This window comes from Poecilia mexicana, unplaced genomic scaffold (assembly GCF_051168715.1).
Source record: "Poecilia mexicana isolate PSO_F unplaced genomic scaffold, ASM5116871v1 scaffold_11, whole genome shotgun sequence".
Taxonomy (NCBI): Eukaryota; Metazoa; Chordata; class Actinopteri; order Cyprinodontiformes; family Poeciliidae; genus Poecilia; species Poecilia mexicana.
In genome coordinates this window covers 5,016,206-5,039,761 of record NW_028263380.1, presented here as the reverse complement: position 1 = coordinate 5,039,761, position 23,556 = coordinate 5,016,206, and the positions used below count along the sequence as shown (strand labels likewise).

General features: G+C 38.6%; 1 protein-coding gene across 1 annotated transcript; it reads right to left on the bottom strand.

The window, feature by feature from the left end:
• Positions 1 to 2,057: 2,057 nt before the first annotated feature.
• On the bottom strand, positions 2,058 to 23,345 carry nt5c1aa (5'-nucleotidase, cytosolic IAa). Its single transcript, XM_088010095.1, has 7 exons — positions 22,038 to 23,345; positions 16,375 to 16,419; positions 11,329 to 11,496; positions 11,112 to 11,241; positions 6,218 to 6,340; positions 3,683 to 3,867; positions 2,058 to 2,435 (listed from the first exon to the last, which is right to left on the bottom strand). Exons 1-7 carry the CDS (start codon positions 22,191 to 22,193, stop codon positions 2,079 to 2,081), a joined length of 1,164 nt encoding a protein of 387 aa, XP_087866221.1. The 5' UTR covers positions 22,194 to 23,345; the 3' UTR covers positions 2,058 to 2,078.
• Between the last annotated feature and the right edge of the window lie 211 nt (positions 23,346 to 23,556).

Below are 23,556 nucleotides of genomic sequence, written 5' to 3'. Positions count from 1 at the left end.
GAAAAGGGCCAATAATGTACATTTTCAGAGAAATACATTCCATCATATCAGTGCTTTCCATGAAGATTCACAGCGTTCAAACATCTTCACATTTTGTGACATCACAACCATAAACAAAGGGGGGGGGGGGGGCGCAAAAAAATCAGAGGTTTTAGCAAATAAAAACCTTAAAATTGAGCAAGAGATGTATATCCAGCCCACATGCATCAATACCTATAGAACCTTCGTTCATTGAAAGCGGTATGTGTTCATCAGTTCACACACTCAAGTTTTTGCTTACCTATCAAATAACAATGAGGTTGGATGGAGGGATTACTAACAACAGTTTTTAAGTATTTCCCAAAGATTCTCAATCATATTTAGCCTCACCACCGTCCATCTTCTCTTCAACACTGACCCGCTTCCCCATTCCTTCTAAAACAGCGGTTATCTCTACGGCATGATGCTGCCACCACCAAGTTTCACACATTCCGTCTGAATATCACATTTGGTTCATCTGACCAGAGCGCACTTTTCAAACTTTCTGTCTGTTGACATGGCTTGTTGGAAACTTTAAGCAACCTTAATCGTAGCTTTCTTTAATCATTTCACCTTCCTTTCATTCTGCTGTAAATGCCAAATGGGTGGAGAAAATAATGGAGCAGCGAATCTCTGCAGCTCCTCCATATTTGTCATGGGCCTCTTGGCTGGTTCTCTGATTAATGCGTTCCTTGAAATTATTGGTTGTAATGTGACAAAATGTGAAAGGGTTCAAGGATTAGGAGTACTGTATGTAACATTCAATAATACTTAATACATGTACATTACATATGAAACAGGGTTGGTTAATAATAACTGCCATTCTTAAGGCACCGTCTGAGACATATGGCTTTCTATAGTTGTTTTGGACTCACACAAGAGAAGTTGCATTCAGTTTACTGTGACGGCATGTTAGAGGCATTGTAGACAGAAAAAAAAAAAAACGGAAAAGTTAATTTTCACCAAAAAAAATCTCAAATTTTTAGAAAAACTAGAAAATTTGAGTTTGAAAACTCAAAAATTGGCTAAACATTTCTGAGATTCATCCGAGAAATTTTCTTGGGGGAAAAAAAAGGGAATTCACTAGAAAAAAATTATGAAATTTGAGGAAAAACTTGGAAATTTCACCGACTTGCTAGAAAAAACTTTTTTTCTACTTTTTCACAAATTTTCTAGAAAAATCTTGGAAGATTTTTGAGTTCCAAAAACTGAAAATTTTCGATTTTTAAAACACAGAAATTTCGATGTCTTTTTTTTCTCAAAAATATCTGAGAAAATGTTGCCAGCAAAGTTTTTACTTTTCCCAGAAAACTTCTGTGCTTAACCTCAAACTTTCTGAGCATTTCCTGGTGATTTTTTGACTTTCAAGAAGATAAAATGTTGAGATTGATTTTAATATTCCTGTTTTGTGGTGAAAATTTACTACTTGGTTTTTTCTTTTCTATCTACAATGGCCCCAATATGTCATTGTAGTTCACAAATTTTATATATATATATATATATATATATATATATATATATATATATATATATATATATATATATATATATTTTTTTTTTTTTTTTTTTTTTACATTTCTCTGAAATCAAAATTACAAAATGATTTCCAGCATTCTATATTACTATTGATTTGCGACAGTATGTCTCTGTTATATATTTACCCTGTATGTAATCTAACAGTCTCTGCTTTGTGCTTATAGCTCAATAACATTCAGTGTAAGGGGTTTACTTACAGTGATGCGTTGCATCTTTGTACAGGCGGGTTGTTTTTCTTAGGAAGTCAAGAAGGAGAGTGAAAAATAGTGCATTTATAGTGGCAATGAAACACTTGCTGTCTTATGCAGGGCAACATTTCCTAAATCTCCAGCAGACGGCTCACTAAGGCGTTGGGTTTTACAGGGGACAGTCATGTTGGCCTCCAGGTCACCTTGGGTTCCAGACCTCTCCTTGACCTTAGTGCATTTTGCAAACATTTAACAGTATAAGTTAAGCTTCTCTTCCACTCCAAGATATTGCCCCCGTCTTTTGTTGCTGTCAAGTTTTTTTTTTTTTTTTTTTTTTTACTTCCCTGAGCTCATCTTCTGCTGGCTGTTATATTTCTGTGCAATCCCATAAGGAACATGCGCGGCGACGGTGCCCATCTCCGCCGCTCCCTCCACGTGAAACATCTGGTCGTCGAAGTAGATGTGTGGCCGGATCTTCTCCAGCATGGGGCCCTTGGGGGCACCGGCGAGGAACAGCGCCTCGTCGATCTCCAGGCCCCAGGCCCTGAGCGTCTTCAGCGCCCGGATCCCTGAGCTGGCCGCGCTGCGAGCCGTGACCAGGTACGTGCGGATGGGACAGTCCAGGCGTTGGCCTTTGGCGTAGAATTTCTTCTGCAGCTTCCCCAGAGCCTCCAGGAAACCCTTCAGGGGACCCTGCAGAGCGGGAGAGAAGATAACTTGTTGCATCTTATGTATTCTTTTAGGATGCATTCACATCAGCCCTGTTTGTTCCACTTTAATCAAACTCTAGTTCATTTTGGCTAGAATGTCCGGTTCACTTGGGGAGGTGGGATCACGCAAGCTAACAGTAGATATTCTGCTAGTGTTGAAAAAACTCAATTTCACAATTACGGCATTACTCATGAATAAGCTTATTTTCACATTAAAGACATTAAAATTAAGGATGTAAACACTTGTGTGACAGTTCAGCCACAGTTGAACCGTGGCTACATCTGTTAACCATCAGAGGAGACGTTGGCGTCTCATCCAGATGCCAACGTCTGGAAAAGACGCTCTGACAAAAGGATTTGTCAGAGCGTCAAACTCTTTCTACTTTGGAGCCGCTACGTATGCGGCGTTTTGGGGAAATTGGAGTCGGCCATTTTACAAAAGAGCTATGGACTCAACACATTCGAATCACAAACTCGACTTCTGATTAACTGATGCAGTGCCTACAAATAACCATGTTGCTGCTGTTTACAAAGTGGCATGATGCAAAAAAGAAAAAAAAAAGATGTTTCTATTGCAGTTTTGCAAAATACACACATTTTGATATGGCTGAAAAACCACCTTTTCCTTCAAAACCACTCCAAAAGCAGGAAGCTATCAACACCAAAGGCATTCTGGGGAATTACAACTAAACCAAACATGCGAGTCTAGCGCTAGCACCGGAAATGGCTCATGGTCTTTTGCCTAGACAAAAGAAGAAATCCTACATCCACTGAAATCTGACGCTACTAAATTTTTGTTTACAAGGAAGCTGTGCTCAGTGTCTTCTTCAGAAGTTTTTGTGTCATTTCCTACTGTAGTTCTTGGTTCAGCGCCACCACAGGCCAGGAGAGGAACAAGTTTTTCAAACCATTTGGATAATTTGACACAGTGTGAAAGTGAACCCCAGCAGCTGAAAATGTAACGAATGTTGCAGCTTTGGTCCTCAATCGAACCGAGTCTACCGGACTATCACAGAATGCAGCTCAAGCACACTATTTACACACAAGATAACCTGAATCTCAATGTTTTTTTTATATTATTCTATAAAAATAATATATTATAGATTAAAGTTTGTCTACAGTTTGTTGGAAATACTTTTAAAAAAGCAATCTTTTTATTTTTTTATTTTAACATCAGGTTCCCTCTGTAGCAATGTCAGAGACAGAAACTGTAAGGAAAGTTTTACAAACGTGATCCAGGAGTCTGTCCTCGTTTTCTTTCTCGTGCTCGAAGAACTTGTCCAGGCCGTGGGTCTTGAAGATGCGCTCAGACTCGTCAGAGAACAGGACGGCGTCGCCATCGAACGCCACCCTCAGCTGAGACTCCGACACCTCGGTCAGCTTCTCCGTCATGAACATGGTTGCTGCTGCGATGCCTGAGCGCAGACACAGAGAGAAACGGGATGGACTGGGCGCTCAGCTGAAGGAAGTTCAGTTCATTTGCAGTGCGTTAGAGAAATAGAACAGTATTCTTTAAGAATTGACAAAAAAAAAAGAGCATAACTATAGTAAACAAAAAGGTCATTTGCAAATGTTACTGAGAACCAAACTGAATACTACGGAAGCCCTGAAAGGCAATGGGCAAACTTTTTATTGATCAGCCTTGTTCTAAATCAGGCCAAGTTTTTCTTTTTGTCAGGACTTTAAAAGTAATTTAAAAGTAAGAAAATAAAAAACAATAACATTGTCAGAATCACTTGGCATTTTTTCACTTGCCCTTCAGAATTTAAATGAGAAGAAAAACGACATAAAAACAAAAAGAATATATTTTCCACTTTGTTGGTTGTTGAAATGGAAGAAATATATTACAGTCAGAAATACTTAATAGAAAAACGCACCTTTTTAAAATTTTGCACAACATAATTCTCTTTTTAATTTGTATCCTGTCTTTTAGGAAAAAAGAAAGTTCCACAAGGAGAGAAAAACTACTTTAAAAATATTTTAATCTTGATTTTTTTTTTTCCGTTTTTCTTGCACATAAATTTTAAAGTCAAGACAAAAATAAAATTTGGTCAGACTATATTCTGAGCAAATATTCTTTTTGTGTGTGTATATATATGGGTCATTCTATAATTGCAGATACATTTGATGTCCAGAGTCATTATTTTTGGTCTGGTATATTAAAATATTTCAATTTTTAAATGTTTTCATAATTTATTACTCATTTTAATGGATCATAATATTTAACAAGTAAAAACATTTAAGTAAATACATTTAAAATTGTTTTATATAGCTGAAAAACCAAGATTTCTTGTCGTCCGAGTTGGGTAATGTCTTTTTTATTAACCTGAAAAATGATGCAAAAACCTATGTTTTATTATTTTTCTTTGGTGAATTTGTTTTTTCTGTCTTTTTTTAAACTGCCTAAAAGGTCAATTTAATAACAACATCACATTAAATTAACTCAAAATACCCTTATTTTTGAAAAAATATGTGTCAGAGAATTTTTTGTCAACTCTGTTACCATATGGTTTTGTCCCTGTAAATCTAGGAAATTGCCTTCTACGGCTATATAAACTGCATAAAATTAAGTCATTTACTTTTACTGATAAGACCTGAAACACACAGAGGTCTATGTGCCATTCTCTGGGAAATATTTTAGTTTAAAAATCACAATCACCAGGTGTTATCGTTTTCAACGTCAATCTTGTTACCAAAGAATCATGAGAAAAATACCACAGATTTTTGATCAGAGACAAGTTTATTTAATGGTTTTTAAACCATTATCTCAGTGGTGTCATGTTTTTTCACAATTTCTACTCACAAGTGGAGTTTTTAATAAAAATGTTTGAAATTGTCAATTCTGTTATTGTCAACTCTGTTACCAAATAGGGTAACAGAGTTGACAATAACAGAGTTTTCAGTTCTAAATTATTATGGTCCTGTCAATTCTGTTACTAACACCAACTCTGTTAGGTAACAGAGTTGACATGTTTATGACATACTTTCACAAAAATAAAAGGAAAACTGTTGTCTAGAGCGCCATATACATTGTTGGTTGACTTCTGCTGTGATTTAGTATTACTGACCAGTTTTATTTCTAAAAGAATGATGGTTTTCAATGAGTTTTAATGAAAAACGTTTGACCCTATGCGAACAACTCTGTAAAAAGTTGAGTATCTTTTGATTTTTTAAAATGTATTTTTAAGTAAAACATCTCCATTTAAAGTATTTGGGTAGTAGGACACTTGGTGTAATGGAATAAAAATATTTTAGTCTGCTAGAATTTATTGTTTTTTTCACTCACTGTCTATATTGTCCGTAACAGAGTTGACATAACATACCGCAAAATATACGTTTTTTCTGAGAAAAAATTATAAAATATGTAGCTAATGTTTGGCAATTACAGATTTTTTTAAAGTTTAATGCCTTTTCAATAGACTACCTAAGAAAATTTTTAAGAAATGAAAAGTTTTTTTTTGTCAATTCTTGAAGTGCCAAATGTATCTCCAATTATAGAATCACCCATATATATATATATATATATATATATATATATATATATGTAATTTCTTCTTCTGATTTCAGAGCTCCCATAGAATACAGATATACAGCAGATAAGTAAATTAAAACACAGCTTTCCTGTAATCGATTACATAAAATGGAGAACAACTTGAATTGTTACCTGGAAATCAAAATTTCTCATGCCTCTTCTAAACATCATATCATCAACCTAATAGACTAAATGGCCTTCTCGTCGTTGTGTGTGCAGCGGTTTGTTCTTACCTTCAGCCAGCGCCTCCCTGACTTTCTCAGCGTCAGCAGACAGGTAGAGGTTGGTGTGCCAGGCCTTCAGGTAGCCAATCGGACTGCTTCCTCCAGTCATACAGAACCTCTCGATAAATAAGTCTGGGAACGAGACCAACAAATGGCAGCAAGGTTTTTTATTTCATTGCATACCGTGGAGTTGAATGTCAGCATTCCTTAAAGGGGCAGTATTATGTTTAAGTGTCATTTTATAGCATGGTTAAGTAACTATGTTACCTTATGTTTTAAAAAATCTATAAATATCAAATATGATCTAAGAGAAATTTTATTTCCTGATTTAATGTCTTGAAATTGGGCCTCTGTCTCTTTAAAAGCTCCTGCTCTTTCTGAAACTCTGCCTTGAGGAAGTCACCACAACATCTCTCCTATTAACCCTTTGAGAACCTTTTTTTTTTTTATACCAGCGTTTCACTGAGATGTAGGTCATATAAGGAGCACAGCGATACTCAGTTCCACCAATTGAGTGTTTGCTAATTGCTACTGACTAGTCTGAAGGAGCTGAGTTGGGGGTTGAAAGCTCAGAAGTTTGGAAACTGCAGCTCTGACAGCCAGGCGTTTTGCTCAGCTGAATGGTTGCCATGGGAGATTAAATGATTTCCAAAACATTCATGAAAGAATCAGAGCAACATTCAGCTTACATTTTAGATGAGGGAATAACATTTACATAATACCGCCCCTTTAAATAAGCATCACATAAACTTAATTACATTTTAATAATAATATTTTTAGGATTATTGGTTATTAACATGAAATGCTGCTGAGCAACAGGGCTGTGAGGACTGAGTCTGTGTTTAGTGCAGAAGCTGAAGTGGAAATAAATAATCTCAGGAGACATGGATAAACTTACAAGCGCTTAAAAGATGGACAGTGTCCAAAGTGTCTGTTTGCATTTTTTATTTTTATTTTTTGTCGTGCGGGGATCTTAACCCGCTGCTCGATGGAAAGAGCAGAGCAGACACGGCATGTGGAGAACGACGGGAGAACACTGACAGAGAGTAACTAGATTCATGATTCTAGATCATATCTGCTCTCCCGGGTGCAATGAGAGGATATTCACAAGAGCAGAGCGGGAGAGACGGACAGGAAGGTCAGGAGGAATGTTTTAGAAGAAGTTAGGAGGAGCAGAAGGTTCAGAAAGGAGCACAGTGAACCCGAAAGCAGAGAAATATTACGTAATGTAAGAGAAGGTTAATGAGGGTGAGAGATGTGACAGGATAGCATTGATAAAGAATATCATATCCAGTAACATTAAACTCTGTCAAAGTGGATAGCATTAGCCACAGATTCTCAATAGGATTTAGGTCTGAACTTTGACTGGGCCATGTGAACACAGTTCTGATATTACCCCTCAGGTTGGAAAAGTGTATTTGTCCTTTTTTATGATCAAAATCATGAACTGGCTTAGAAAAAATATGCAAAAGCACCATTAAAAATACAAAACATGATATGTTAAATATGCGATCCAAACTTCAGAAATAATAAATATACATGTATAAAGGTTGCTGAAGTGTAAAAACATAAAGGAAAAAAAAAAAACTCCAAAAGCAAATCTTACTTTCTCGTGGAGTATTTTCTTTGTCTATTGCTTTTACATTTCTATTTAATTTAGATCTAAAAAAAAAATAGTGTCACCAGAAACCCCTTTATTTTTGTTTATTTTATCACCACAGAATTTCTCATGTTTTTAAATCTCTAACACATGAGTCAAAAGTTTTTCTGTCAGGCTGTAGAAACAGAACCTTCAAGATCACAGGCCTGCGTGTTCTTAAACATGATTTTACCAATCAAATCAGCTGTTTTATCTGTATTAAGCCAAATTACATCAATGTAAAGAGATATTTAAAAATATGTAACTTCAAGATGTTTGAATGCAGCCATTGCTATTTATTCATATTTTAACAGTTTAATAGGTAAATTTATCATTACTTTTTGCCAACACTGAAAAGTGTGCAACCTCTTTCACCTTGGCCCTGCATATAGGATAACTCTGGTTTTGTAGTTGTATAATAATATCAATGCTTAGAAATCTAAAACATACATTCATAAAAAGAAGCATTACAAAAAAAAAATCTAAATCATTAAAGCCGGTGGCTGACGAGTAACGGAGCGGTGGACTCAAAGGAATTAAGTCCTATTCATAATTTTTTTTTTTGTTTCCTGGCTGCATGAATGTTTTCAGATCATTCATCTTGGATTCATTTGCTGGCTCAGAGGATCTAAAACATTATCATATCAGAGCAGGAAATCAGCAGGACAACAAAGACAGACTGTTGCCTCAATAAAGACCGACTTTTAGATGTTTATGTTCATCTCTCACAGGATCTGTTCCGTGCTTCCACATGTAGGTTTTCTTGGGAAACACTTACATAAGTCCCACTTGTATGTTCTTTCAAACAACATAAAATCTTTACTGCAAGCAGATTATGCTTCACGTTCTCCTGGATGCTTGGATTCTTTTCAGGATTAAGAGAAGAAACTGTTTCTAAGGGAAGGTCAGAGGTCATTGCACTGATGCATGCGCTTCATCACAAAGGGAGCCACCAAAACGACATCAAACATAAAAGCATCTGCGAAGCCGTGCGTTGCTGTACTTGGTGTCTTTGCTCGTTGCTGTTTGTCTTTTGGGCCTCTTGGATTATTCTTCCGTCCCGCGGGACTTAATCCTGAAGTTAACCCGGCCTGAAGGTCTGCGGATCTGAAAACATTAGAGGAACTGAACAGGAAGCGGTCTGTGCGGAGAGTGTCACCAGAAGGTCTGAGATTTTCCCTGGGAAGGATCCAGTCACTCAGCTGTCCATACACGCCGCTGTTTATCTCTGAGCACAACTTGCGTCAGCTTCAGTACACAACCTTTGGATCATCTGAAATGTACCCAACATAGTGTTCATACCCCTTGGAATTTGTCACATTATATACTTAAATTATATGTTTCAAGAATGGTAAGTAACAGAGCTCCTCCACATCTAGAATGGTGAAGATACGTGGTTTAAGACGTTTTTGACAAGTGGAAACAGAAACATGTGGTGGTCCATGTTCTCTTTAACAGGGACAGAGAACCGGTCGAAGTTGACGGGAAGACGGACGGCTCTAAATTCAGGTTGCCGCGGTGACTGCAGTGGTAAACATGGTTTCCTCAGGTCAAGAAAAGCTCGGCTGTAGCGTGTGGACTTTTCATGTTCTCCCTGTGGATTTGTTTCAAGTTCCTCTAGTTTTCTCCCACAGTCCAGATAAAAAAGTACGTTCGATTGATCGTCGTGTGTGCAATGTTCAGATCTGGTATTCGGATCCATCCCAGCAGAGTAGCACAGCTGGTTGCCCTGTTGCCTTGCAGCAAGAAGTTCCTGGGATAAAAACCTGACCTAGCATCTGTTTCGCACAGTTTGTTCTCTGTCTGCATGCATGGGTTCTCACCAGGTATCAAGCTTTTTCACACGATCCAAACATATGCATGTGAGGTTTAATGAACCTCTAAGTGATTCTTAACACTTGATTGATTGGCCTGTCTGTCTATGAGTTGACCTGTGATGGATTGGGTCTATCCAAGGAATACCCCCCTCTGTGCCCAAAGAGTCCTCAATCAGCTTCCCACGATCCTGTAAGGACTAGTGGGTAAAAACGATGGACAGACTGATGGACAGACACAGTGGAAACATCCAGTCCATGTTCATAGGCCTTCATCACTCGCAGACCTTGATTTGATTTCCTTCCATGCTCCTCCACATCTAGAGGATTCAGTTGAGATGACCCGGGCGTCTGGTTCGGCATCTTCGTCCAGGAAGAGACCCAAAGGAAAACCCGGGACTGGCTGGAGGGAATATGTTGCTTTGCTGGTCGGGATATTCCTTGGAATTCCCTCTGTGGAAGTGAGCTGAGTGGCTGGGGAGAGAGAAGTCTGGGTCTGTCTGCCATGACCCGACCCCGGATTAAACGGAAGATAATGAATGGATAATGACCCCGAGACCCAAACCTAATCTTAGCCCCTGACCCTGGGCTTAATCACAAACTACACTGAGAAAGTTGCACAGCAGAAGGGATTCACCAGAGACAGAAGTCATGCGAGTCACTTTCACCTCCGTTCCTCCTTAGTGTTTTTGTTTTTCAGGTAATGTGTCAGTACTTCCTTTACTAGTGATAACATTTCAAATTATCTATGGCAGCAGGAAATGACAAACTGCATATTACCGGGAAAAACATCTGTTTGAAAAATATATATCACAGCATACCATGAGAAAACTCTTTGTGCCCGAGCATACCGTCAGTGGCATCCTCCTACTCCTGATGAAGTTATTGCTCTGAAAGTTGCTTTTCCTACTCTCAGCTATGTATTCTTTGGTTTCTTGCCTCTGCTGCTTTTTTTTAGTTAGTTTTTTGGCAAGGAGAAAGTGTTTGTTGTTCCTCATCCATGGCTTCCTTTGTGCTAACCTGCTTTTGGGCCCTTTCCATATTCCCAATGTAACAACATTTCCTGTTATCTACTATGTTTGAAATAGTAGGAAAGACAACCCCTTGTTCACAAGAAAGACAGTTCCTCCATTTTCAGCTGCAAGATTTCCAAACTCCACCTACTTTGAAAGTAAATTACTCTTTTGACAAAAGCAGAAACAGATTGTATGTAGCCTCTTATTCTCAATAAGATAAATGTACATGGAAGATTTCATAGTTAACTGCTACTGTAGTGACCAAAAGCTCAGAAAATGTGATTATTTTTTTCCTATATTTAAAAGAATGATGCAACATGAGCAGTGACATGATTAGCTAACTGTTAGCACTAAACAGTGAAAGCTACTATGTTGATTACGGTTTGTCAGATGAAAAAAATGCTCAAATTAATGTTCGTCTTTGTGGGACTTACTGTGGTGATTGATGGTGTTGATGAGCCGGATCCCAACATGAGCGTGGTTGTACGTCACCAAGACGATGTCGAACAGTTCTTCACTCTGGGGGTACAGCTCCCTCAGGCGAGTGTTGACCGCCTCCAGAGCCTGTCAGAGGGGCGTTAGAAACAGTCACCCTGGAAGAAGTTCAACTCAAACGCCATCACACCCCAGAAATCTGTGCAGATCTTTAACCTTGACGAAAGGAAAAGCGGGTCCCGGCGCGAAGGGCTCGTTCTCGTGCTCGATTTGGTATCTCAGGTATTCCTCCACTCCTTTCTGCTCGAACACCTTCTGCTCCCGCTCGGTCCGAAACAAGACCCGGGAAGAGACGGCCACCGTCACGGCGTTCTCTGGCTTCGGCTGAAGGAAAACAGAGATCTGGGTTGAGAGTGGAGTGAATGTAAGAATCAACCTAAAAGGAGAAGAACAAAATCATTCTATCAATTTTATAATACATGGCAGAAGATATTGGGGGGTAAGCCCTGTTTTTTTTTATCCTTAACCCTTTGTAGACCAAATTATCTGAGGACGGAAACTCATTTAGGTTGATTGTATCTGCAGTCCTGTTCATTCAGTTGTTAGCCAAACCTTGTGACCATGATGATATGAATGTAGATCAACCAGGGAATCAAAAGTTTTGCCTTTCGATTCAGTCAACAGTCTCCTTCCATCTATCTCCTGCTCCATTTTTCCCTCATGTGTGAACAAGACCCCCAGATACTAAAACTTCACCTGGGAAAAGGACTGATCCCCAAACTAGAGAGGATACTCTACCCTTTTCCAGGTCAGGATAACTTAAACCATTTTACTGTGATTACATCTTAAACAAGTAACATGAATGGAGATATACTAGCACAATGGCTTCAATCATCCTGAGATTTAAATTTTCTTTTTAAGTTTGCCTTTGCACGTCTCTCCATCCCGACCGTTTCTTCATCCTTTCCCTGGGGGGTTGCTTGTTCATTTGGGTGGTTGACCCTGGTACTCCTTCAATGTAAATCCCTCAACTCTCCATCTATCCTATCTGTCTGACATTTGGCACATACATATTTAGTCCTGTCCACTGATCTTCAGTTGTGTTCAGGTCAAGTGATCTCTTAAAATCCTGTTTGTCGAGTGTGTGCAGCTGGCTGTTTGAGTGTGTTTCGGGTTGATTATATCCTTTTGACCATTTCTCTTCTATGTTTATTTAGAAGTGACTATAAGACAAATTCTTCTGGTTGCATATAAAACTCTGACTAATGAAACTCCATCATGTAAGACATCTGATAATTGCCAAAAGAGCGAACAGCTCTGCTGGGAACAGGTTCATGGTGGATGATGAGGCCATACAGTCTGTCTCGCTACGCTATGCTGAGTAAAACAAACTTACAGACAAGCCGCGACAGTCAAACTACAAACTTTCGACTACATCCGAAATGTTGAGGTATTTCCACACAAAATGTCCTGCAAGATTATTTTACTCATGAAAACACAATAAAGTACCATAAACTTGTGTTTCCCAACCCCGGTTCTCAAGGCACATTGCCCTGCATGTTTTACATGTTTTCCTGCTTTAACACACTTGATTCCAATGATTGCAGTTCAGCACAAGCCTGTTAATCAGCCATCAATTGAAATCAGGTGTAATGAAGGAAACGTATAGGAAGCATCTCAGGCAGTGTGTGTTGAGGACCAGGGTTGGCAAACGTTGCTATAAGCGGTAAAATGTGACTGTTATTATATCAACAATGTTTTTTTATATCATTCCAAGAATGACACTCACGACCATTTAAGGTTAATGTATAAAATTAACTATTTATAATTGGAGGAACAAAATAAAAGTAGAACTCATGCAAATGTCTAGATTTTACAAAAACAAATGAAGAAGTGAAGTTTTTCTTTGTTAAAACTGGGAAGAACAATTTGGGTGGCATGTAGAGAAAATTAGAATTTTAAAAATGTCACATGTAGAAGTAGCACACAGATCTGAAAATCCCTCTGCAGACATCGCAGACATCTTGATCTTTTTAAATGTGTTGTGTCAAAATCTGACTGTCTTTGTATGTTTTTGTAAATGTACAATCGCCACCAAATAAGCATTTAATTCACGTTTATGTTCAACTTTTCCTAAATCCCAATCCTTCCATGGACTCATGGAGGAAAGATCAGGATGCCATTCTGTCCTCATGTTACCTGATGTGTGCGTTTACACTGCTGTTTGGAGGCTGAGGGCAACATTCCTGCCAGGGCAGCAGGCATTAATGCCCACAGCTGCACCCACTGGGTGAACACTGGTGGCTGTGCTTGCTTGACTTTGCCTCACAGTGCGTGTGTGTGTGTGTGTGTGTGTGTGCATGTGTGCTGTCCACGGCTCACACGTACGATCTGTTACATCAGAGCAAAGGTGTAACATCTTTTCTTTTGCTTGGAAAAAGGTGCTAGACTTCAAGTGGACAGCCACTGGAGCTACCAATAAGTGTAAACATCCTTTGTTTTTGTTTTTTTATTAAGGAGGAGGTAATTTTATAAAGTGCAGTGAAAAAGATAACTGCAGTAAATACAAGTTGCAGTTTTCAAATATAATAATTTACCGGAGATTAGACAAATTTCACTGGACACTGAGCTAAAGGCTTTTGAGTGGAGTGGCCTAGTTCAAGGCAGAACGAAAATTCAATTGAAATGTCTTAAGATTATTTTAATCAGGTTGTTCATGCTGGAAAACCTCCAAAGTGGCTGAATTAAACCAAATCTGCAATTAACACAAATACTTGATGTCAGCTTGGTCTTATTACGGTTCAAAGGTTTTTACTTTTGCATATAGAGCCAGCTTGGTGTGGATACATGTTTTTCCCGTTAATAAATCATCATAAACTCTACTGTTTTTATCATTTTTGCTGTTGATTTAAGATCAATGAAAAAGCAAAACCAAATTACAATAGGCCTTCGCAGCGCTTAGCTGCTCGGGCCTAAAGAAATCTATCAGAAGTTAACAAAAAACTTGAGGTAGTCGTTCTCATTTTAATATAGTTGTTGCCAACAACTATGTTGTAAAGCTGAATTTCAGCCCTTTTTCTGTGTCTACTACCTGGGTTTCATCCAAACAGGAAGCACAAAACAGCCCTGCTCTGATATAATTGTCTGTAAACAGCAGAGTGTTCCTGTAGTGAGGACAGGGACTCTGTGTTGAGGCGTCTGCTTGCTTGTGTTTCAGCACGATTGTGAAAGACGGGCCGCAGCTGAGCGCTGAGCTGCTGCTGATGCATTTAGCTGTGATCCGTCACCATGCGGCCGCCACTGACATGTTACCCACTTACCTGGTAACACACAGACAAGGCCTTGACAGGACTCATCTGAGCAAAAGCTAAACATAAACCTTAAGGTGAAAAACGACCAATTTTAAGGAATAACAGGTGAATATGAAAAACAATTTATTTACCTGTTATAAGAGTCATTAGTCTTTGTAAAATGTCACTAATTTCCCTTAATGCCGGCATAGCCTGATGTCTGGTGTAGTGAATGAGTATAGAGAGCTTATGATTGATTATGAGTCTCATCTGTCCGACAGATTACAGTTTGTTCACGTGAACGCTAAATGTTCACTCTCCAGAATTACTTGTGGAGTTCCACAGGGTTGTGTGTTTGGCCCAGTTGTTTTTGCATCTGGTTCCAGGTTCTGCTGGAAGCTTGGAGTGATTTCCTGGTGTCGCTTTGTGCTGGTCCATAGGGAGTGACTGCTGCTAGTCAATGACTCGATGCATTGGAATGTATGTATGAAAAAATTTTAATGATTTAATTTAGTGATTTAATGATTTTTTTTTTTCTTCGAGACATTTGTCGTGAATTGGAGCTACATAAATAAAATGGAATTGAACTGAACTGAATTGCTGCAAGAAATCTTTCAAAAAGATTTGGTGTTGGATTCATCAACACCAAATTAATGTAGCATCACTACTCTGATGGATGTGTTTTCTTCCACATAAAGCATTTTGTACCTCTGGTCTCAGATGGAGAAATCAGACAAAACTGCTGCTTAACAAACATCACTCCATTTAAATAACTCAGCTACTCATCTACACTGTTTGGTACAAGAACATTTGTCTGGCAAGTGACCGACGTAAAAGTTCACTCCTGATTACACTAAGGAAACAAGCAAGAGAGGGCTCAATCGAGACAGAGAAAACTGTTGTCATCCAGTCTTTGGTAGAAAGAAAGAGAGAGAAGGAAAACAAACAAGCATGTAAATGGAGATTATGTACCCTACTGCTCTTCGTCATGCGATAAACTGATTTATTACAGTGGTGTCCAAACTTTCTGTCAGGTGGGCCAAAAAAAAAAGTTCAAACATACATGGGTATGGGGGGGGCAAAACATTATAAATGTTTAAATATATAGCAACTCAACAATAAAACAAGTACAAACTATTATATTCAGATTTTTTTTTTTTTTTGTAGGAACTTAAAATGATTTTGGCACATTTTCCTTGTCAAATGAAAGGCTTAAAGTTTAATCTTATTTTGGGCTCAATTATAGAAAACTGAAAAAAATATTTTGTCTATTTTCAGCAATAAAAACAGGATCCAAGTGAGTCTTAATTTGAAAACACTTGGTGTATTTAGCCAATTTTTATTTACTACAGCAAATTAAAAACAGCTTTGGGTAAAACAAAGAGTTCCTTAGAGCACAAATCACTGAGTCGATGTGATTCTGTTTACCATGTAAATAGAAAAAAACCCAGTTTGTGTTGAACCTAACATTTTGTAAGTAGATTTTATTGATTATTATGACAGAATTATTTAGGATGAACCTCTGAGGCCATGACAGAATGGCTGTAATTTTACAAATAATCTTTTATTCTCAGAGACAGGTCATATTTACTGAGTCATTTTGAAGGCAGGTTTTTATTAACAGGTGTCAGATGAATTCATGCCACATTGTTGTTTATCTATACATTTACCTAAATCATTTAGGTTTTTCTTTCAAAGGCATAAAGTGTTTTTCTGTGCATGTGCTCCATTGGTGCCATTTTGACAGATTGCCCAGCCATAGTGACACATAGGTACATACACATTACAGGCTTCATTAACTCAGAGTGTGAAATCAGCACAACACACGTGACGATGAATCGGGTCAAGCGGTTGGTTAGTAGCACGGGTCTGTGTGTGATCATGCAGCCGTTACACAAAAGGTTAACACGCAGGGGTGAAAGGTCAGCACGGATGCTCGCTCAGACACAACGTGATGACGGGACATACTTACGAAGAACACGGCTCCCTCCACCTTCCGGGCCCGTCTGCCTGTCACCTTAGCAGAATAACAGTTTGTTTTTATTCAGCAGAAGGAAGATTGCACATTTATTATTATTATTATTGGAAGACGTTAACTTTTTTTTTTGTCATTTTCTGCAGATAACTCCAGTTTTTAGAGTGAGAGGAGGTGAAATCACCCTCAGAGTTTCATGTTTGCAGACGACGCTGTGGTTTGTGACAGATTAGCGGGACGTACGAATCCTTTGGTGCAGTTTATCCGTTAGACTCAGTTGACTCTATGAATAACATGTCATACAGTCTGGGAGTGACGGCCGAGCCGGAGTCCTGTTCTTTGCTGTGATTTGATACTGGAAGTGTTAACTGCCTGCCCGCTCCCCCAGCGGGGCTCCCTTACCCCAGAGGGAATTCGTCAGGCGCGGGACTCTTCTTCACAGAAACCCACTGTGCTTTGAACGCTAGCTTATGATCCCTGTTAGAGGGCGACTATATGTGCAAATTAGGAACATTTTTTTGTTTGTTAGTGTTTTTCCAATAGTTAAACCCAACCCTGTTCTCATTATATGAAACCTCTCAGAACATTTGTGACATCTGTGTTTAATCCTGGTCATTGACTCATCTTTTCTTTTTTCTTTTTTCTTTTTACATACCAAAGACACACATTTCCAGAGAAATTCTGGAGTATAGAAGGGGAGTGAAGAGGTGAGAGTGTGAGCAGAAAGTAGTTGGGTGAGTGCAGACCGTGGTTATTTATAGATAAGGTAAAGGCCAGTGATGATGCAGCCTGTCCAAGTCTTGGCAGACATGGGAACACTGGCGTGTGACTGTACACACGGCCACTAAACAGCAGTTTGAAATCTGACCCGAATTGTGTTCTTTGAAAAAAAACAAAACAAAAACATCTTGTTAGCCAATGAATGACAGAAATCCTACATTAAACAGTGTTAGACCACTGATAAATATCGGATCTAAACTGGGACACCTGGCACTGTGGTCCTTTTGCTTATTATAGCGTACCTTGCTTTGGAAGTGTTTTATTCATAGTCCACCGTAACGTGACTCTGTTCCCAGAATTAAAGCAGTTTATCATAAAGGAAAACGTCAGAGATAACAGCAGCATAACTTCCACTGATATAGCTCATATGGAGACAATAATTTCCTAATTACAGGGAACATTTAAAATCAAAGCCAAAATGACTCAGAGGTAACAATAATCAACTGCTTACAGCAAAGCTAACACTGTGCTAGCAAGCCTCACGTCAGGTATCTGAATAAAGTAAAGTAACTGGATTTTTACTTTGAAGGATTGTTTACAACAATGGATCCAAATTTAGTCCTTTCTGTAAACAAAAAGACATCTGTGTCTTTAAAAGCATAAGGCTTTTGCATATTGGTTTGACACACATATGAGGCATAACATTATGAGCTGCTGTTTCATAATAGAGTCTTTGGTTCCCTTTTTGCTGCCAAGGTGGTTTTGGCTCTACTAGACCTCTTAGTTTTCATACCTGACAGTCCAGTAGACTCGGTTTGACTGGGGACCAAAACTGAAACAATTGTTACATTTTCAGTTGCTGTGGTTCGCTTTCACACAACAGTTTGAAAAACCTGTTCACTCCATCGCCAGTGGGGGGCGTTGCACCAAGAACAGCTAACGGACATGAAATGAAGATCCCAGAAGAAGACATGAGCGCAACTTCCTTCTTCACTAAATGGAGTAATGTCGGATTTAAGCGGTTGCACGATTTTTCTTTGTTGCTCGAGACCACAAGCCATCTCTCCACTAGAGTCACGCTTTTGCTTTGGTGCTATTGAGCTAGATGCCTTGTGCTATAGTTCATTACCTGGTTTGGAAGTGGTTTCTGGTCAGTATATCATTCACATCTGTGCATTCGAACTGCGCCAGAGTTCACTTTACTTGAACAGAGACCTGGATTTTTAGGTGAACAAGAGTTTGATTTTTTCTGGGGGTTTTCGATTCACATTTACATCTCCCCAACGAACCAGGCTTCCTAGACAAATGAACCACAGTTGGATTAAAGTGTACTAAACAGACCTGGTGTGAATGCACCCTTAATGTGTGCTGTGACATCTGGAACCAAATTCTTAGCTCCAGATGTCTTAAAGTCCTGTAAACTACAAGATTGGACCTCCATGGACTTGTTTGTCCACCACATCCCACAAATATTCAGTTTGGTTAATATGTGGGGAATTTATAGACAAAGTCTTCCTGAACCGTTTTTGCTTGATGGCACGGAGGTGAAAGAGACCAAAGCAGAACATTTCTCTTGACAGCTCGTGTTCTTCCCATCTGCGTTCGGCAGAAAAACCCTGACTGGGCTGAGGCTACACAACAAAAACAAAACCCATACACAACAAAACATGGTGCAGTTCTGACACCTTCCCATCAGAATCAAAACTGAACCTTTCAGCAGTTATGCGATTCTGGTCAAACTTGCTCAAATCCTTGAACTTGCCCATTTTTTCCTCATACCGCCTCATATTTCTTATTGACAAATAGTTTCCATGATGAAGAGATATTTAATATCATTTAGTTCAGCTGTATGTGGTCATTATGTTGTGAATAGTTGATGTATAATGCTCATATGGTTTTGAATAAAGGATATTCTTCACCCTGATCTGCCACTGGAAACAGGAGTCTTTCAAGTATTAGCCAAACCAAAAGTTAGCTTTCATTGTTTCGCGTCCTAAACTGACAACAAAGTGCCGAGGTTGTAGAGCTGTGCTTAGTCTACTGGTGGTTCTTTATATTTTTAGCTTTTATAGTTACATAAATGATATTTCTCAGCAGTATTGCTCCCCCTTTCATCACTTAAAAAGTGCTAGCCTTGCTTGCTAACTCAGTAAGTTAGCAAGTAGCTTTTTGAAGTCACAGAGAAAAACAAAATGGTTATTTGTCAACTTTTATTTAATTTATTAATGTTATTGGTAAGAAGTAAAGAAATGTTTGTATTTTTAATTTCACATTTAAAAATGTAATCTAATGAACTTCAAAATGTTATATAACAAAGCAGTCTAAGCTTTTAAAGGCTAACTAACCACTATTTATCTCTGTCCATGTCTCAAACTGTCTTCAAGATGGCAGCACTTTGAGTTTATTCATCTATAAGACTGTTACATAAGAGAAAAGTTATAAACTTAGCTAAACTGAATCTCAGTCGTTGTTTCTGTTGTTTCTGATACCTGCTTGTTTACAAGCTAGCACTGGTGCTACAGTACATCTAGCTGTTGAACAAAATTAGAAAATTACATTTTAAGAATTAAGATTAGGTGTTGAATTTAAAGCTTTGGGTGTTCTGGGAAGTCAGTTTAGTGAAAATACTAAACTTTGTAGGCATAAGAGCTTGTTGGTTTTTAAATGTACAGTCTCACCCATAAAACTTATTTTACTGCTGTGCCTCTAAAGGAGCTCTTAAAAATATAATGAAGCAAACTATTACCCTCTAAGCAGTGTATATTCAAACTGTTGAACTATTACTTTAATTATGTTGTCTTCTTGTTGTTGTTTTGATGTGCAAGTAGCAGATTATTTAGATGCAAGATAGGTTAAATGTGAGTAGCTATATAACACTTTTGGAAATTTAAGATATTTCATTCTGTTTATGTAACACAATCTGAAAATGAGCTTTTTGTTAGACGTCTAATGATGTTACGTATACACTGTATGACAGAGGGGCATTAATATCTCTGTGCTGCTGCTGATGTGAATTTGAAAGTGATGTTATACAATAATATGTGGTTTTATATTTTAGCACAATCATCAGTGGGCCTACATGTTCATCTGAAAATACACTAATCCTCACCCAGCAGATTACTCAGCTTTTAGCTACTTTTAGCTTCATACCACTTTGCATTTTATAGTCTACACTTATTTGTTGTTCTTCTGCTTCATGCTTATGAAACTAACAATAGGACTACAGTGAATCCCTGTCAGAGTCGCCCAGAGACGACTTAGAGGCTTATTCAATTGGACTTGAAAAGTGCTACAGACAACAGTACATCCTGTTCAGTATGTTGATATCTTTCAAAGCCAAAAACGGCACTAAGCCCTTGGTTACGACACTTCAGCTCCCCGTGCTAACCTGTGGGTCGCAGCTTCTCTTCCCTGAAGGTTCTCAGAACTGTGACTGAAACTTCAGCTTCACAGCTTCCACCAAAGAAAGTTTTAAAAAAAATCATCTTTATATTTTCTCACTAAATGGCACTAAAAGTAAAATTACTGCTAAAAAATTAGGTGATAACCATTTTTGAAAGTTAGCAAAGGCAGTAGCATAGTGACAGGCATGTGAGAGAGACCTGACCGCAGTCCACCTGCTTTACCTGGTCATAATAATTACACCATATTGACAATAATGTGCTGAATTTATAGAATATGTATTTCTGTTAGTTTTGTCTACAAACTAGAATTTACAAAGGAAACATTTTACAGGTCAAAAAGTCATGTGGTCAAAACAGAGAAACAAGCTAGTGTTAGCCTAGCATCTTAGCAAACATCTTTCTGTTTAAAGACCTTTAGCAGAGCAAGAAACATGCTTATTGAATATGTTTTGTAGATTTGTGTACCAAGTCAGAAATTAAGGAAAGAACCTTTCTTCTTCTACTTATGAATATTATTACAGCTTTGCAAAAACCCTGATTTGAAGCTAACTGTTGTTAGCTTGACAACGGTTTGTGGAAACAAGCCTGCTCTAAAGTCCCTGGTATTCTGTGGAATCTGTAAAATGATTGTTGGTGAGTGAGTTAGGTAGAATTCAATCACAACACTACTGCAGACCACTTAATACTATTGAAATAAAGTTTGATTATTAAGTTTATATCTGAGAAGGTTTTCTTTTAAAACTAGAAATAATTACTTTTTCACATTCACAAAAAAGAAAACAGACAACTGTCAGGTAGATGTTTAGGAGATTCACAATATTACATTTTTTTTTCTTTTTGAACAGTTGAAATTACATTGCATAAATTAACCATTATGTTTAAAAACTAATTAGGGTTAGCATTGTGTTTACCCTTATTTTGTAAAACATAAAAGCCTACAAATGGGCAAAATATTTCAGAAAAAAATAAAACAATTATCGAACTCTAGCTTGAATCAGTTCATTGAAGGGAGACGGTGTAATTTATCTATCTACGGTTAATATTTACATATATTCATTCTATTCTTAAGAGAAGGAGACACATATTTGCTGAGGTATGAAAAGTAATGAAGTCATCAAATTTACATTCAACTTTCTTAGTGGTCTTTACCGAAAATAAAAATGTTATATAGTGGAAAGAAAATACAACAAATTTGCTTATTGCAGACCTGAACCTGTAAACATGACGTTTGAGAAGCCCAACGACCGATCACGCGTTAAAGTAAGTCTCTGGGTGTGCCCGTCTGAAATTCCACTGGCGGTGGGTTTGTAACGGAGTAAGAGGCCGTCACTGACACCTGCAGACTCACTGATACACAATGTCCCAAGTCCCGGCCTTAACATCCAACCGCCGCGATTTAAGACAAACCAACACGTTGGCAGGTGTACATCTTCTTTTAAACCATTACCTGCAGAAAGTGGCGCTTCAGAGCATAGAGGGATGATTGTATTGGAACAGAATCCAATCCAAACTGTTACCACGGTTTGTGACACTCACCGGCTTTGGTTTGGCGGTCAGCTCCAGCTGGCTGGGGTCGAACTCCTCTTTCCCCTCCCAGGAGCCTCTGGCATCTCCGTTGGACGAAGGGGAAACTTTGAGCTCCTTGACCTGTCCGCTCATCACCTGTACGGCGTCCAGACTCATCTTCACCATAGACAGTCCCTCTGTCTGAGCCTCCACAGCTGTCAACCACCACACTCTTACTTTGGAAAAAAGAACCGGGACACTGTGTTCCTCTCAAACAAGAAGAAGATGAAGGAAAAAAAGGAAGAAGGTGAAACTAAATAAACAAAAATGTCCTCCTTCTGTCGCTCACATACGTCAGGACCAAAAGTTCATGTGCACACGAGAGATCTGCTTGCACCTGCCCTTAAATCCCACTGAAGAGTTCCCTCTTCTTCCTCGTGCTCTCTGCCCCGTACCCAGCCTCTTTTTTACTCTCTTTTCCCCCTCCCAAGAGGATTACTGCTCTCAGTATCCAATCCAGAGGACATGAAAGACGCTTCACAGTTATTATCCCACACTCAGTCCCTCCTGGGTGACAGTTTGACCGCACGCAGACGCAGGCAGACATGCATTCTGCCTGTCCCTGGTCAAAGTGTTTCAGGCTGTGCGGTGCTCCATCTGCTGCCACCTCTCTCTCTTTCACTGCCCCCCTCCACCCTCCTCTACCCTTCACCCCCTCAACCCCCAACAACCCATTCACTCCAACCCCTTCCCATCTTGTAACTCTCTGTCCCATTCAATCACTCTCTCTCTCCCTCTTTCTCTGCTCCCTGGTTTGATTTGTTCCCCTCCGCTGCTGACCAATCAGAGGCCCGCTTCCTTATTCAGCGTGACCCCGCCTCCGCTGACCTCATGTTGACGGTGCAGTTTAGCCTAAGAGGCTCATGGGAAGTTCAGGCGCAATAAAAATAGCCGTGACATCGCTCAAGAGGCAAGTGGATTATTTGTTTTGTTTTAATGATTTTAAGACTTTATGTAATTTTTTATTTTTTTTTCCAGTTTGTTTGTTTACTTGGATTCCCCCAATAGCCGTTGCTGCTCCCCTTGCTGTCCACATCATAAAAAAATACCAATTTATTACAATAACATAGCATATTCAGTCATAAATATGCAAGTATAACACTTCATACGCTAAAATTATTAAGCAAGGCTCTTTTAAAAGTTCCAGTATTTGTTACATTTATAACAGATGAAGTTAGTTCCATGTTTTTATTCCTCTAAAAATAACACTCTTTAGCACCTCATTCCTTTTGCAGAGTAAAACGACCTTTAAAAGCATGATTTGTATTATTATTTTTGTGCAACGTTTGGCTAAATAAAAGTTGATTATATTAAACATTTGGTAGATACTACAGTAAGTGTACATCCTGTTCTCTTCTATTGTACTAGTTTCAATTTGGTAGAGCTTAATGCAAGTCTTACCTACAGTTTTGTTTGTGCTTGTCAAAAGTTGATATATTTCATCATGTATGATTATTTAATAGAGGTATACAATACTGTGAATTTTGCC

Bases quoted from the DNA above. Each gene is read 5' to 3' on its own strand.
- nt5c1aa (XM_088010095.1), bottom strand. From the start codon at position 22,193: ATGGTGAAGATGAGTCTGGACGCCGTACAGGTGATGAGCGGACAGGTC. The intron at 16,420-22,037 runs GTGAGTGTCACA...TATTCTGCTAAG, and splicing joins TGACCGCCAAACCAAAGCCG to GTGACAGGCAGACGGGCCCG. The intron at 11,497-16,374 runs GTAAGTATGTCC...GTTTTCCTTCAG, and splicing joins TGGAGGGAGCCGTGTTCTTC to CCGAAGCCAGAGAACGCCGT.